The sequence below is a fragment of the Aspergillus steynii genome (assembly GCF_002849105.1).
Source record: "Aspergillus steynii IBT 23096 chromosome Unknown P170scaffold_6, whole genome shotgun sequence".
Classification (NCBI taxonomy): domain Eukaryota; kingdom Fungi; phylum Ascomycota; class Eurotiomycetes; order Eurotiales; family Aspergillaceae; genus Aspergillus; species Aspergillus steynii.
The window spans coordinates 2,962,237-2,976,727 of NW_020194403.1; the positions used below are offsets into that span (position 1 = coordinate 2,962,237).

General features: G+C 53.5%; 7 protein-coding genes across 7 annotated transcripts; 3 read left to right on the plus strand and 4 right to left on the minus strand.

Moving 5' to 3' along the window:
• Positions 1 to 1,657: 1,657 nt before the first annotated feature.
• P170DRAFT_448938 (putative eukaryotic translation initiation factor eIF1a-like protein) lies at positions 1,658 to 2,121 on the plus strand (the record flags this gene model as incomplete). The annotated part of the gene is made up of 2 exons (XM_024851005.1): positions 1,658 to 1,968; positions 2,022 to 2,121. The coding sequence occupies 2 exons, from the start codon at positions 1,658 to 1,660 to the stop codon at positions 2,119 to 2,121; spliced, it is 411 nt and encodes a 136-aa protein (XP_024702593.1).
• Positions 1,737 to 3,596, minus strand: alg3 (dolichyl-P-Man:Man(5)GlcNAc(2)-PP-dolichol alpha-1,3-mannosyltransferase). Its single transcript, XM_024852427.1, has 3 exons — positions 3,463 to 3,596; positions 2,863 to 3,386; positions 1,737 to 2,801 (listed from the first exon to the last, which is right to left on the minus strand). The coding sequence occupies exons 1-3, from the start codon at positions 3,581 to 3,583 to the stop codon at positions 2,205 to 2,207; spliced, it is 1,242 nt and encodes a 413-aa protein (XP_024702594.1). The 5' UTR covers positions 3,584 to 3,596; the 3' UTR covers positions 1,737 to 2,204.
• A 296-nt stretch (positions 3,597 to 3,892) lies between these two features.
• P170DRAFT_511922 (uncharacterized protein) lies at positions 3,893 to 4,716 on the minus strand. Its single transcript, XM_024854937.1, has 2 exons — positions 4,607 to 4,716; positions 3,893 to 4,551 (listed from the first exon to the last, which is right to left on the minus strand). The coding sequence occupies exon 2, from the start codon at positions 4,469 to 4,471 to the stop codon at positions 4,055 to 4,057; it is 417 nt and encodes a 138-aa protein (XP_024702595.1). The 5' UTR covers positions 4,472 to 4,551; positions 4,607 to 4,716; the 3' UTR covers positions 3,893 to 4,054.
• Positions 4,717 to 4,856: 140 nt separating this feature from the next.
• Positions 4,857 to 6,908, plus strand: P170DRAFT_413126 (serine/threonine-protein phosphatase). Its single transcript, XM_024846958.1, has 3 exons — positions 4,857 to 5,157; positions 5,244 to 6,516; positions 6,587 to 6,908. Exons 1-3 carry the CDS (start codon positions 5,141 to 5,143, stop codon positions 6,587 to 6,589), a joined length of 1,293 nt encoding a protein of 430 aa, XP_024702596.1. The 5' UTR covers positions 4,857 to 5,140; the 3' UTR covers positions 6,590 to 6,908.
• Positions 6,909 to 7,385: 477 nt separating this feature from the next.
• Positions 7,386 to 10,350, minus strand: P170DRAFT_362606 (putative C6 transcription factor (NirA); the record flags this gene model as incomplete). The annotated part of the gene is made up of 5 exons (XM_024844531.1): positions 7,386 to 8,565; positions 8,627 to 8,995; positions 9,051 to 10,008; positions 10,062 to 10,116; positions 10,177 to 10,350. The coding sequence occupies 5 exons, from the start codon at positions 10,348 to 10,350 to the stop codon at positions 7,386 to 7,388; spliced, it is 2,736 nt and encodes a 911-aa protein (XP_024702597.1).
• Positions 10,351 to 12,056: 1,706 nt separating this feature from the next.
• P170DRAFT_238242 (uncharacterized protein) lies at positions 12,057 to 12,424 on the minus strand. The gene has a single exon (XM_024842937.1). It carries the CDS (start codon positions 12,284 to 12,286, stop codon positions 12,098 to 12,100), a length of 189 nt encoding a protein of 62 aa, XP_024702598.1. The 5' UTR covers positions 12,287 to 12,424; the 3' UTR covers positions 12,057 to 12,097.
• A 138-nt stretch (positions 12,425 to 12,562) lies between these two features.
• P170DRAFT_363720 (uncharacterized protein) lies at positions 12,563 to 14,011 on the plus strand (the record flags this gene model as incomplete). The annotated part of the gene is made up of 1 exon (XM_024844601.1): positions 12,563 to 14,011. The coding sequence occupies one exon, from the start codon at positions 12,563 to 12,565 to the stop codon at positions 14,009 to 14,011; it is 1,449 nt and encodes a 482-aa protein (XP_024702599.1).
• Between the last annotated feature and the right edge of the window lie 480 nt (positions 14,012 to 14,491).

The following is a 14,491-nucleotide window of genomic DNA, read 5'->3' on the forward strand; positions in this document are numbered from 1 at the left end:
ACGCGAGTCTCATGGGACCCAGCCCGATGTACATTCCTTGGAATTGAATGTGCTGGTCTCCTTGAGTCAGCCAGTTGAGTTGATGATGAAACAGCACGCAGGGGATACCCGCGAGACCCCCTTGCTGGAGTCGCGGAGGGGTCCGAAGTAATTAGGTCGCTCTCTGGTCTTCTCCAAGGTCATGTGGTGCATCTGCCATCTTGTCCAATTACTTGGTTGGAGCAAAAGCTTTCGCGACTCGTTTAGGGGAGATGTCTTTGTTTATCTCGTGTCCTGCGTGGAAATAGGGGACCATCTATCCCTGGTTTCTGAAATCGAAACCAAGGAAGTATGGCCTCTGGTGAGGTCCAGAACGAAAAGAACGAGTGAAGATGGAAAGCCAGGTAGATGCTCAGGTCAACAAGCGACCCATGAGCGTCACGGCGTGCAATTCCATACAAATTCTGAGCCAACAATTCGGCGAAGAGTACGACGCTCAGGCTGTTGCCCATCGTGCTGATGAACCCAACTCGACATTTGCATCTTTCGAGACAAGAGCTTGTTGGACACTGCCGTGGCGCAAGGGTGAACGGGGCTCAGCGGCAGACCCATGATGGCGACAGAGACGGCGTCTCCGATCACATTACGAATCAGCCAAGTAATAAGCTGAAATCCCGCATATCGTACCACCAGCAGGACTATACGCAGTAGAGAGCTTCTCTCTAGCTCTGCGGATGGGGTGTTAAGGAACGAACGAACCACCCAACGGTGATGCCAGCTACCAGTCTAAGTCCCGGCACTATGCTCCGAAGCCAAGGTTGAAACCAGATATAACCTAATCGATAAAGTACAAAAAACGAGGCTATCGCACTGCCCAAGATGCTAGAACAATTGCAGTCAGAAGTCTCAAAGTGCCGCCTGTCTCATTATCACCGTGAAGCCCACCACACCGGCGGCGTTATTTGCAAGATTGGCCCCGGAAACACTGTTCAGGGCGAGGTATAAGACCATCCCAAATCCTAGAAGAAAGGATCTAGCCACCGTCGCAGGGAATGTTGGCTTGCAGATGATGAGTGCATAGTTAGCGCCAAGTACCAGTATCTGGGCACATAGAGAAAGCGCAAGATCTGGAGCGCTCCAATTGGTCTCTAGAAACCGGATGCAGCGAGGATGGAACCATCGGCGTTCGCCACAAATACCCCGGAGACGACGGCATAGCCGATATTATCGTGCTTCTCCATGTGAGGAGTCAAATAAGCACTCAGCAGCCGCTAGTTAGTTCGTATTAGATAAGTCTATAGGAAGGAGTACGAGCAGTGCCTTTCTTATCTTTGTGCATTGCTGGCATGTTGCATGTAACACGAATGCTCGTAAGCATCGTAGTGTTCCCATGGCTCCGAGAGAAAAGAAAGTCAAGCCACAGAAGCTCGAGCGACAATCGACCCAATGGATCGAGGCTGCCCATCTGGGAAGGCGCCTCCAAGGTACCGGAAGGGGAAAAGTCCCTCCGCTCGGCGGCCCGCAAATTTATTTCAATTATTCGACACTCTCAAGCTTCCATTATTGACATTCTGCCCATTCGAAAATACTCGCTCAGCGACCCTCTTCCGACTGCGATTGATAATTAAATTCTCTCCGACACACCGCAATCCGCACTGCACCCTCCCTCCCAACGATCATGGCCCCACCTCGGCGAAAGATGCTGGCTACCGCGGAGGAGACCTTGACCCCGCCAGACGAGCTTCTCCCGGGACAACAGATCGCGCGAGCCATCAAAGCTGCGGGCAATAACCTCTATGCGGTGGAATTACCATCGAAGGAATCGATTCTCGTCGAACTACCCTCCCGCTTTCGTTCCACCATCTGGATTAAGCGGGGATCCTACGTGGTGATCGATACCAATTCTCTGGAGGGTCGAGACAACAAGCTCAGCGGCGAAATTATTAACATTGTTCGCGACGAAAAGGCCTGGCGCAAAGCTCCCTTCTGGTAAGATTGCACACTTCCTCCGATTTCGGACGCCTCCTGACCTCATCTTGCAGGCCTAAAGAATTCGTCCGGCAGCCGACTTGGATATCATCAGATGACGAGGACGATTCCAACGTGGGGAAGTTGCCCCCGTCAGATGACTCGGATGCATGATAAAGAGGCCCGACCAATGGCGGGAGGAAAAATTCACAACTGAGGAACATCATTTACTTCTATACAGGGAAATGACCCTCGTGTTAGTTCACATGTTCCTTCCTGCTTGCCCTTGGCTTCATGCTGCCGAATGCATTTGAGCGATTCACAAGTACGCCAAAGACCTGGACGGCGAGGGAAAAGACGACAACCAGAGAGCTTGAGTTTGTGCTGGGGAAGGTGTTCCAGGCCCATTCTTGAAGCGCCCATAGAGCGTATAAGAGAACCGGATGAACACCCGCCCGCCAAAGAAGGAAGGGCGTCGCCCAGCAAATATAGGCGAAGAATTGGTAATGAAGAGACCTCGCACACAGAAGACCAATGGCGAGGGAGGTTAACAACACGGTCGTCACAAACTGCTTGGAAAGCGGAGCTCCACGGTGACGTCCTTGGAGTAACGTTCGGAAGAAGTCAGGAAGGCTAGAGCCGGATGGTTTCAACCAGGCCGTAGCTGCAAACACGCCCAGCAACATCACGTGCAAGGCCAGCAATGCTAGGGAAAACCTTTTAGATAAGAATGCTTCTTCACCCACGAACCTCCAATTGACCGTCCATTTAAACATAAACTGTCTGGTCAGCTCAAAGGCCCGCGAAAGATACCCGACGGGGTTAGTCTGCAAGAAAGGTAGTGCAAGTATAATCTGTGCCTTCGTCAGTCGACCACATACATATGCTCTACGAGCCAAATTGCCGAGTGCATACCTGAACAAGCAAAGCCAGAACCCCAAGTCGGAGACTGGGCAGAATGGATAAGTTGAGCACCGTCAGCACCGCAATGGCAGGAGCAAGAAGCAGCAGGGTCATTTTGACGGCCACGCCCGTGGACCAAATGATCACCGCAGGCGCCCACTTTTTATTCTGGAACAACAGTATAGCCACCCACATAGCCAAGGTCGCGAGGCCATCGTTGAACAGACGCAGAACGAAGACGCTATGAAGCCGTTTGGACAAGATCAGCAGCGGAAACAGATACGGAGGAGCACCCGACTGCCTGTAGCATGTCATCACAACCACCAAGGTAGTGATGTAGAGGGCGGCGAAGAGGATCTGGCCGAAGAGAATGTCGCGACCTTCATCGGTCAGGTGGTAGAGTATCGTGTAGCTGTACACATGCGCGGCGGGGTAAACGAGAGGTCCGGTCGATCCTTTGATGAGGGTATAGTCGCGCTCGCCGGAGATGTATAGAGAGATTTGCTGCATGTATGTTGTCCAATCAATCTCGGTGTCTGGGGGAGCAGAGCTCAACGATTAGCGCATTGTTCGGGGCACGCGGCGAAGGGTTCGGAGGTATCGCGAACTCACATGGGATCTTCCAGATGATCAAGGCACAAAGGAGGACATCGCCGAGGACCAGGAGCGGCGCGATCCATTTTGTATGCCGCGGGTTAAAGAGAAGCTCGCGGACGCAATGCTTCAGGTCCATTGTGAGGGTTGGCAGCAGGAAGCTGTTGCTGTTGTGCTGGAGTTGCATGTGGCCTTCCCGTCGGAGAGCCAATGAGGACCGTCCCTTTGCGGCTTAGCGCACCGTGTCCGTCGGGATGGCCTGAGGTGTGGACAACGGACACATTGGCTCCCAGGTACCTTACTCCGTACTATTGTGAGATACGCATGGCAATCGATGGCGAGAAGGAACTCAATGGCTCCAATGTTCATTCAGTGTACATGCATAGCCCTAGAACTATCAATCGACGCTTCTAAAATACTATCTATCTGTACATGGGTATATGGCTGACGCGGGGATGGTACCTCGCGACACGGCAAGACTCGATGGCAGCTACCTTATCCAGCCGTAAACAAGCCTTAAAACATCCCTTTCAAACATTTTCTGAGAAATCCTCCCAATTGGTCCATGTCCGGCGCCTTGTGGCATGATTCTCCCTTCCTAAACGACCGATTATTGCCCCTCTCTCCCGGGGGCCTGATGCAACTGTGTATCCTTTTGAGATGGGAAACCGAGTAATTCACCGATCACACCACGGGGTTTGGGGACAGGGCACTCTCTGCCCGTCTTAGCCAACCGCTCTGCTTCTTCCTCGAGTTGTAGGAACGTGGAGACTTCGTCATCGGGGGTTTGTTGTGTGAAGGAGGGCGTGGTTTCATCTAGACCAGGAACATCCTTCCGTCTCCTCCGGCGAGCTCTCTGAATCGGTTGTCCATCTTCATTGACCATCATTTGGGAATCGGCCAGGGTGCGACGCGGGGCCGGACAAGGGAAAACATGCGGGATGCCGACGACGCAGAGGGAGGCTAGGAGAGTGGCGGCGAAGAGCGAGGTGGTCGACCGCGACCGAGGATGGAGATGTGGCGGCATATTGAACGATGGATGAGAGACAAGGGTGGATTCTTGCGGGGAGGTGGCCCGTCACGTCGACATGGGAGGTCTTCTTTTTGCTGCGGCAGGATTCATCAGCCAGGATCAGGCCACACGGTCAGCACCAGGACATACCTGTGGGAACAGCCCCGAGAGGGCAATTGGAGGGAATCAGAGCGACGAGGGCAAAGACAAGTCGAAGGAGGGCATGGCCTCAGCACAGACACCGCAAATGAAGGCGCGGGAGCGACGGAGGAGCGACGTTTCTCGCCAGAAGAATTCGGCCGGGACTTGGCGATCAGATCTAATCTTATCTGTGGGCGCCGTGATTGGGCGGCGGGGGCGCGCAGAGCCCGAGAGTTGACAGCGCGCAAGAAAAGACCTCGTCAGCTCTCCATCTCTCCTCCTGGCCCGGCCCGTGTTTTCGCTGTTGCTTCGCCGCTCTCGCTTTTTCTGTTTTCCTCGGGTGGCGCGCCAGATGAGAAAAATGCCTGTCCTTCTGCAGTTCACATAGTGGTTTTTCTGTTCATTCTTTCCTGGGTCCCCCCAGGCCTAATCGCGTCGACTTCCTCCCCCCCTCCCCTCCATCCTTTGGCCGCTGTCAGGACCCGCCGATCAGCATAGACGCAGTTGTCTTATTCCACTACTTCTTCCGTTCGCTAAATCAATATGAGCGACCTTGACCAGTAATTACTCTGACTCCGATCCCTCCTCTGTCGGTGAAAGAAAAACAAAGGGCGCCATCCACTGACTACTATCATCTTCTCCGCAGGGCGATCGCGCAGCTACGTGCCTGCCGCCTGATACCCGAGACACAAGTGCGAGAGCTCTGCTACAAGGCGCGAGAACTGTTGATAGAAGAGGGAAATGTTGTCAGTGTGGATGCCCCAGTCACCATTTGCGGAGACATCCACGGTCAGTTCCATGATCTGATGGAACTCTTCCGCGTCGGAGGAGATGTCCCCGACACCAACTACCTATTCATGGGCGACTTCGTCGATCGTGGCTTCTATTCCCTTGAATCCTTCCTCCTTCTCCTTTGCCTCAAAGTGCGCTACCCGGATCGCATCACCCTGATCCGTGGCAACCACGAATCCCGCCAGATCACAACCGTTTACGGCTTCTACGACGAGTGTATCCGCAAGTATGGCAGCGCCAATGTATGGCGCTATTGCTGTGAGGTGTTTGACTATCTGGCGCTCGGTGCCCTTGTCCTCGGAGCGAGCTCGGAACTGGAGCCCTCGGGCCCCATGGTAGACACGACTCAGTCGACCATGCCCATCGATGACGGGGAGCTCGAGACCGAGGTGTTGAACTCGAAGGGAGAGGTTACGATGAGCACCTACCGACAGAGACAGCGAGCTTCCTCCGACGCATCCACAGATTCCAGAAACATTTCGCCCCCAAGAGATATCTCGGCCGCCCCTGGCCAAGCGCCGCTCCGAGCCGGCGCCCCCGGCACAGGCGCCTCCGGGGATGGCGCCGGCAGTCTGTCCAACAAAACCGGTGCCGTCCTGTGTGTTCACGGCGGACTCTCGCCGCTCATCGACACGGTCGACAAGATCCGTCTGATCGACAGAAAGCAAGAGGTTCCCCACGAAGGCGCCATGTGCGACCTGTTATGGTCCGACCCCGACGAAATCGACGGCTGGGGACTGAGCCCGCGTGGAGCAGGATTCCTATTCGGCGGGGATATCGTAAAACAATTCAACTACAAGAATGACTTGTCACTGGTTGCGCGTGCCCATCAGCTCGTGATGGAGGGTTACAAGGAAATGTTCGACGGCGGGATCGTCACCGTCTGGTCCGCCCCGAACTATTGCTACCGCTGCGGAAACGTCGCCGCCATCCTGGAACTCGGCGAAGACACCAGCAGCGGCGGCACCGTCACCAGAAGCAACGGAGACTACGGCCGAAGCAACGGCGTCCTGCCGACCGAAAAACTCGGCATGAGAAGCCCCGGCAGAAGATACAGGGTCTTCGAGGCCGCCGCGCAGGACACCAGGGGCATGCCCGCGAAGAAACCTGTTGCTGATTATTTCCTGGTAAGAGCCCTCTTTTGCACAAAAAAATACACTTCCTCATAGGCTTCCCGCTAACCTCGCCTCCTCCCAGTGATACCATTAACGTCTCCTTTCACCTTTGTGTCATCTCTTCCTCTACCCTCCTTCTACTCTAATCTCTCTCGATCTTTTGGTCCCTATATAGGCCGTTGGCACCCCATGGACTTCTCTACTTCTATTTTCTTCAAGACCCAAGTGATGATCTAGATATGTGTTCGTGTATTTTCAAGTTGATAGTCGGAGTTTATTAGCTTCTGCGTTGTTCCGTCATTGAGCCTAATGCAGTGAATTATAACAGTCCTCAGAATTCGATTCTACTTTTATTGTATGTGTTGTTTGCGATCAGATGCTAGGGTTGAATGTGTTTACTCAAGAGTCAGTACTTGATCAAATGATGTAAAATCCGATTGATATCAGCTATAGAATCGCAATTCTTCTAGTTTAGTACAAGTAGATCAAAGAAATAAGTAAGTAACATCTACAACGAACGCGCCCCAACCTCCCGCCCGCCAGGAAATATACCAACCAACCCACCACGACATATACTGATTGCGCAAATATTTTGACAGAAGAAGGTAAGGTAAACCAGAAAGAGAACCTTGTACATACATAGATGGAATGATTCACGGAGGGTGGGTTTCTTGTTATTTTCTTTTCTTTTCTTTTTTCCAAACGCTCACAAGGTGGAAAGACAGAGTCGATGGGATGTGGTTAGAGACACCAAGATAATAAATAGATGAAGATGGGGGGGTAGAAGAGACCGGCCTGCCCGTGATTAAAATATCGTCTAATCCGTAACTTCAGAACATCATATCATAATACAGTAATTCCCTCGAGAACCACCCCGAGACTTATTGTTGGAAGTTGTTGGAGAATTCTATGTTGGTGAATCCGGGGACGGTGGGACCTGGGTCAGGCCGCACGACGCCAGAGGCCATTCCGGTGGAGAATCTGGCTGGGTGTGCTTGTGGTGGTGGCTGTGGTCGGGAGGTATGACTGTCAGGGTCTGACGGCTGTTGGGGATTAGGAACGTAGTTCTCAAAACGCGGATCGGATGTCGGGCCTGGGAATCCAGGGTTCCAGCTCTGGTTCCAGCTTCCCATCGCCAGATTCAGGGCGTGCGGGTCACGAGACCACCAGTCTTGACTCTCTTCCACGAGGTTTTCCGGGGTGTCAAAGCTCGTGACTGGGGATGAGTCTGCGGTGGCAGGGATGCTTTGCCCAGAACCCATGGCACTTATTTGTGGTTCGTTTGGGTTGAACCATGCGTCATGCTGGGCCAGCGGGACAGGCTGCAGCGGGCCATAAGCATGCGTAAGTGGCCTCAGATACGTTGGCTCCGGGAGTGATACATCTGTTCGAGCAATCTGCGCGCTGGCAGCCCGATGGGCGGTGCGCATAGCCGAGACAGTCTCCGACATCGACCCCCCGGCAGGGTATCGAGAACTTACAGCCCCCATCGAGGGTTGGGAGGCCGAGACCGAAAACCCGACGTGCTCATTCAGAGACGCAAGCCTCTCAGGCGATCCCAAGGGCTGCGTGGTGACTGCGGGCGGCGGAGCTATGGGCGAGGGTATGTCGGAATTAGTGGGAGATGATGCTTGGTCCCACGACCCCCAAGAGCCCCATTTTTCATGCGTCTGCTCGAATATTATCGTCGCCTCGCTCGGGAGACTTACCTGCCATTTGTTGGCAGATATGTCAAGGATTCGCAGTGTACGTCTGGCGCAAAGCCAGCTCTCGCCCATCTCCTCCAGGTGCCGGAGACCATGAACAAAATCTCTCTGGGCGTTCTTTTCGGGCAGGTTGAGTAAGTGAATCGTACAAGCCGTGTGTGCGATATAAACTGCAATATTGCAAATCTGCTTGAAGCCGTAGGTGCGTTTGTATAATCGAAGGAGCTTGGAGATTGCTGAGGCAGCTTGAGTGCATAGTTTGCGAGGTGAAGCGTATGCGGGGAGCGGGGAGTTGGCTCTGGTGTATTTGAGAAATGGTCGATATAGGTGTATAAAGAGCAGCTGGTAAAACATGCTAGATGACCGTTAATTCTCGACGTCTTGGGTTGGGTTCTGAACCTGTTCGATTGACTTACTGCATGAGAAGGGCTTGAGGGAGTTGCCCTTCCTTTGGTTCCAACTCCACGGGTAATTCTCGTTTCCAAGCAACCAGCTTCGTATGCATGTCGGAAAGCTTTTTCACCTCGGCCTGTTTGGAAAGAGGCCGCTCCCTGGGGGTCGGGTCGTAGAAGAACACAAGCACGTTGCCGCTTATTTCACAGAGTTTTGCGATTTGAAGCGCCACCGTCCTCGTTCGCGATGGCTGGGCAGTTTCACGGATTGCTCCAGTGTCAGTGTACGAGGACCAATGTCCAGCTTCCTCGTTGGGTAGAATATCCATCTTTGGAATGCTGACACTAGATGTTGGCAACTGCGGTTGGCGACCGAGGTAATTAGACCAGCACCTGTGAAGCAAGGTTAGACATCATTCAACAACTAGGAATGGCAGCGGTTACGAACTTGTCAAACAGGAAGCAGCCCCAAAAGGTGATTCGCCGCGCGTCGAGTTCCTCTTCGTCGAGGTTGCGTGCCCCAAAGGTGGTCGAGTCGAAATTCAAGCCTAGGTCCAACGCCATGCGAAAGCTCATTCCGCTGTAAACCCAACCCTTGCCTTCGCGCCCGCACCCAGCCTCCCGGACAGACATGAGGGCGAGCGCTTGAACGGTACAGAGCTTAGCGTTTACGTGCTCGTCATTCTCAAGGACCAGCCGTTTGGCTTCCTTGAAGAAATGGTCTCCCGCCGTCGCAGAGTTTCCAGGATCTTCTCGAGCCCCGTTCCAGGTGCTAAAATGACAGCCTAGAGCCAGCATCGTATTGACCAGTAAAGACGAGCAATATTGGCTGGAAACCCCGCGGATATAATCCCGATAGAAGAGGTCTTTGGACAGAGTGGTGAAAAAGGGATAGTGCCATGTAAAGTACATGGTCAAGAGGTGACTGATCAGCTGCTCGTCGTTAGTCACCCTAGTCCACTTGGTGACCGAACAATCCTGTGTCAGATCGAGCCCATGATCATCCATAGATGAGTTGAATTCATTAAGCTCGGAGCCAGGCGGTAAAAAGATTAGGTTTGAGGTGCCGCCGATAAGCTTGCGAGAGCCATCCAGCATCAGCTCACTCATCTTGCCGGAAAGCTCAGATTCGAACTGATCTGCCGGGGACGAGGTCTCATCCCCAGTAAGCACTGCGTCCCCTGTGGCCGCCATCGAATCCTTCTGCTCGCCTATGATCGACTGGGCAACATCCTCCAAGTTGTCGCATGATCGGATCTGTCGTACCAGCTCAAAAGCGTCATCCTCTTCGTAATTCAGCAAGGCCTGTATCAGGGTCAGAAGCGTTGTGTTTTTGGTTCTGAGCGTGTCGGTGTCCTTCTTATACACGCCCTTGCGGCGGTGATCGGAGTTGGGGTCGTAGACACCTAAAACTTATATTAACCAGGGCCGCATGTCAGTTGGGCCAGACAGAACATACATGTCGTATGGTACACGGAAGAACAGGCCGCACAGCTGGGGAGGTTGCCGTCGCACTAGATGTAGAAGTCAGCCAGAGATGCTCGGTCCGATTGAAGATGTCGAGGCGTGCTTACTTTGGACTTCCTCCTTCGACAAGCGATACACGCCGTGCTGACACAGCGTCTTTTCGACGCCGATGCCTCATTCGAGCTTGCCGCCTGGGTTCTCGCCGACGACTTGCCTCGAGAGGCTTTGTATGCAGGCCCCGAGTCCGCACCCGGGGCCTTCTGCGCCAATGTTTCCTCCATCACTGTCCAGTCCACCAAGAAACGATCGAGGCAAGTACGGAATTAGAAGGAAGCATGCTTATCGGGAAGCTCTCGGCGAATGGGGTGAGCGACAGCTCGCGGCGACTTCTTGCGATCAGGCGCGAGACGACGCATAAGCTACGACATCAAGTTCATACGTTCTGAGACGAAGGTCGGCGCATTAGTTACTTAGGCGCATGGCGGTTATGGGGGGGCATGACTGACACAGTTGCATGATGAGCATACATGGGCAGGCGGCGACAACGGAGCCAGCAATACTCAGGGCTTTGGCTGGCAACGAGCCCGATCCAGCGAATAGGACGTGAATCGAATAATCGAGGATAAAACCTGTTCCCCAGAACTTCGATGACCCGCTAAGTGGAGGCGGGGGGAGCCGCTGATGGTGATGGAGGAATGGCAAGGAACCGGTCAGGGCGGGCTAGCAGCGATAAGAGAGCGGACGATCGGATCGGTGATTGGACAATGGTGACGAGGCAATCTCAGGCAAGAGGCCCAGCAGGCAGTAGGCTTCGAAGATCTCCTGGAAGCACACCTCCGGGGGATATTTTGGTTGGAAGGCAAATCTCCCGCGGGCGACTCCAGCAGAAGTGCGGCTGACTAAGCGGCCACGGGGTTGGCATCGCATGACGCATCGACGGGAATACGAGCCATTCCTCTGGTTCTACTCTTCCTCTATCCAGAGTATCTGGGAATTCTGGATATTGGAGGGATCGGCTGGGCCAACGGAGTGACAGGTCGAATTGGATCGACGCACCCCGGACGTTCTTATCGGTCCAGTCATCACCTATCTATTGATATCATGTCGGCACTAGTGCTCCAGCCAAGTGCCAAGGACAGGCTCGAAGTCTACAGAGTGATAGAGGATTGTTATTGATCATTGGATCATCGGATCATTGATAGTAGACTTGGAAAAGGCGATTGAGAGGCCAACCTCGGCTCCCTGATTATTCATCGTGGCTCTGATTGTACAGACTCTGAGACTACAGAGTCAGGCGAGTGGATTGTTTGTTTGTCGACTCGTAAGTCTCGTATAGTCCGTACCGAAGGGAACCCTAACCCTACCTAGAGGGGCTGCAAAGAATGCCTCTGAATAATAGAATGCAAAAAAACCAAATAAAAATAACACCCCCTTACCGCTGGTCCCGACCCAAAAGAACAATAATGGGAATTATCAATAGCTCGGCCAAAGTCCATGCAGACGAGGCGATTAGTCACGGGTCCACCGGCGGCATCCAAAACAGCATTAGGTAACGGTTATCGAATGGAACATTCTTTAGTGGAGCCTTCTTCCGTGCACATTTCATTGATGGAGCACGGAGTCAATAATGGGATTGCCGAGATCCGTCTTTCATCTGTCGACATCCAAGGACAAGACACTCAGAATACGGGTACTTCAAATTCATACTTCATGCTAGAAATGAATCCTGGAAATTAAGGGGAAATGTCAAGTGGTAACTGTCATGTACGGAATCCTGCGCAGTATTACCGGTACGGTAAGGATGGACCCTGAGGCCTCACCGCCTCCCTCTCCCAGCCACGCCGCCGCGCCTCAGGGCCTCACCGCCCGGGGGTCCCACTCCGGCCGCCTCCACGGGTGCCGCGGTAAGATTACCAGCGGATCCCGACGTGACAGTCAAGCGGCAGAATCTGCTTATCGATTGTTCTCCCGTCGGTTTAGCCTTTCCCTCTTCCTCTCCCACCGACGCAGTCTTCCGTACTCTTGAGGTCATCCTTCGCCCCTCTGGCTGACTTTCACTATTCCTGGTTCTCCCTCTTCTTTTCTTCTGCTACTCTTCTCGTCTCTTTCCTCTCTGGCTATCCGATCCATTTCCTTTTCCTTCCTTTGTTCCCGGCCGTCTTTTACTGTATCCGCCGACTCGCGTGCCTGCATACGCATCCGGGCGGCTTCCCGCATTGGGTTCTCTTTGGGCTCCGCTGGTTTGGGATCAACTGCCAACACATACCACCTGCGCTGGACCGATCCGTTTGATTATTTATTCCGTCATCTTCCCGGGGGAAGCTTCCGTCGAGGACGCCCTCTCTCTCTTCGTTCCCTTGATTCATCCATGTATCTCGTCCAGACTCTCGATCAGAGTGCCTCGTCAGGCCTAGGCCGTCTTATCAGTGCTACTACTTCTACCACCACCACCACGCTCCGCTGCAACCCAGATTATGATCACATCTTGTAAAGATGATGGTTCCTAGAGCTTTTCTTTTCACGTCCGTGCCGTCGCAGAATCCTTCCTGGAAGCATGGCACGCGAAACCAACCCTCGTCCAAGTCCGCCGCAGACTTCGTGACCCTTCCAGATGTCGCTGGCCTCGATTTCCCCGACAAGGAAGCGTCTGAAGCGATGCATACCAGTCCAGTCGTCATCCCCCCAAAACGCACTTCTCGCACCTCTCCAGCATGTCCCGAGACGGGTAACAAAGCCCCGCGGACACCCCGAAACTCCAAGACCGCACGAAGACCGTCGTCGCTCGCTTCGATTCTAGAAGCCACGGCGATTCCGGTTCCGCGACGCAAGTGGTCGACCCGGGAATCTCGCAAATTGCCTCGAGGCGACCATGTGCAAGATTTTAGCCGATTGTTAATGGATGGGGTGGACTCGAAAAATGACCAGCTGATGGAGGGCAGTGGAAACACCGCGCTCGACCTTCTCCTCAGTCCCCCCGAAGAGAATGCGATTGGAAGTGACTGTGGGAGCGAGACGCCGTCGTTCTCTGGTCGCTCCATATCTCTCGAATCCACACCGTCGCTCGATCATGACATAGAGTCGCCGTCCAGTTACTCTCTGTCGCTGACGCCTTCTAGCCAGCGCAGTCCCTCGGAACGACGATATCGTCGCTTGTCGCAATGCGAGGATTGCGCATTCGACCATCCTTTACTAGACACCGATCCTTCCGATTATGAGGAGCCTATCATAGACCACAAGTTGACGACTACGAATCCGAACCCCCCAAAACCCCCGGCGCCCTCGTCCCGACCCTCTGCAAGCTTCGGGTCCACATTCAAATCTAACCTGACGGCTTCGCTGCGCGCCATAAAATCTGCAGCCCAAACAGTGTCAACGTTTGCGTCACCGTCGGTCCAACCCGACGACTTTCTGACACGATCCTTATTCACGATCACCCCGGAGATGACGGACGACCGTCGGCCTCCGCCGATGAAGGAGCCGCCGTCGCCGGCACTACGACGCTATCTCAACCCGATTACAGCCTCGCCTGCGGAGATGAACGCCTATCACGACCACCCGCATGAGTCGCTTGATCCCCGAAAATGCCCCGTCTCCGTTCAGATGCAAACGTACCATCGTTCCGGCCGGCGTGGCAGCCGGAAGAGTGGTTTCCATCTCATTGGCTCGGAGGGTCGCGACCGACAGTTCCATCCGTTTGACCCAGAGATCCCCCCGATGACACGTCAGCGCGAGCCCCGAGAGAACAGCGATTTTCTGCGCATGGTCGTACTCGAAATGAACATGCGACGCAGCGGCAAGCTACGGGATGACATCCCGACTCGGGCTCGAGTATGTCTTCCTCCTCGCAAGGGGAACCAGAACCGTTTCATGCCTTACGATGATTACGAAGAAGTAGAAGAGAACTCTATTCCGTCTCGATGGGTCGGGATTTCGGCCGCCTGAGCAATCCTTCTCGCTTCTTCTTTTTTTTTTTTTTTCTCTTTTTCTTTTTTCTCTTTTTTTGGTCCTTTTTCCTCATTGGGAATTCAATTTTCTTTAGTTCGCACAGCGCTTGGCGTGGCATGGTTTGGATTCCTTCTTTTCCTTTAATGGCTGCATTCCTCGGCCCCTTTTTTCCCCCTAACTTTCTCAGAATGTGTTTATTTTCTTTTCTCGATCTTCCTTTTTTATTCTGTACATATTTGTTCGTGCTTGATTCGACCGGCCCCCAGCATAGAAGAAACCCAGAGAGCGGGCGCAAGGCGTTATTTCCGGGGAAGTGCAACGGCACCTCCACGGGGCATTCCTCGTTGCTTCCTTACATCATCTATTTTACTAGCGGCCAGGAACACCGCTTCCTTCGCCCATACAATGAATTCCAATGCATTACACCGTCATGATTACCTTCTGTCTCTCCTATTACACCATCGTGCGTGGTCCGGT

Coding starts and splice junctions, on each gene's coding strand:
- P170DRAFT_511922 (XM_024854937.1), bottom strand. CDS start 4,471: ATGCCGCCACATCTCCATCCTCGGTCGCGGTCGACCACCTCGCTCTTC.
- alg3 (XM_024852427.1), bottom strand. CDS start 3,583: ATGGACCTGAAGCATTGCGTCCGCGAGCTTCTCTTTAACCCGCGGCAT. Junction 3,387..3,462: donor GATCATCTGGAAGATCCCAT/GTGAGTTCGCGA, acceptor CTGCTCCCCCAG/ACACCGAGATTGATTGGACA. Junction 2,802..2,862: donor TTCTGGCTTTGCTTGTTCAG/GTATGCACTCGG, acceptor ACGAAGGCACAG/ATTATACTTGCACTACCTTT.
- P170DRAFT_238242 (XM_024842937.1), bottom strand. CDS start 12,286: ATGCGGGAAGCCGCCCGGATGCGTATGCAGGCACGCGAGTCGGCGGAT.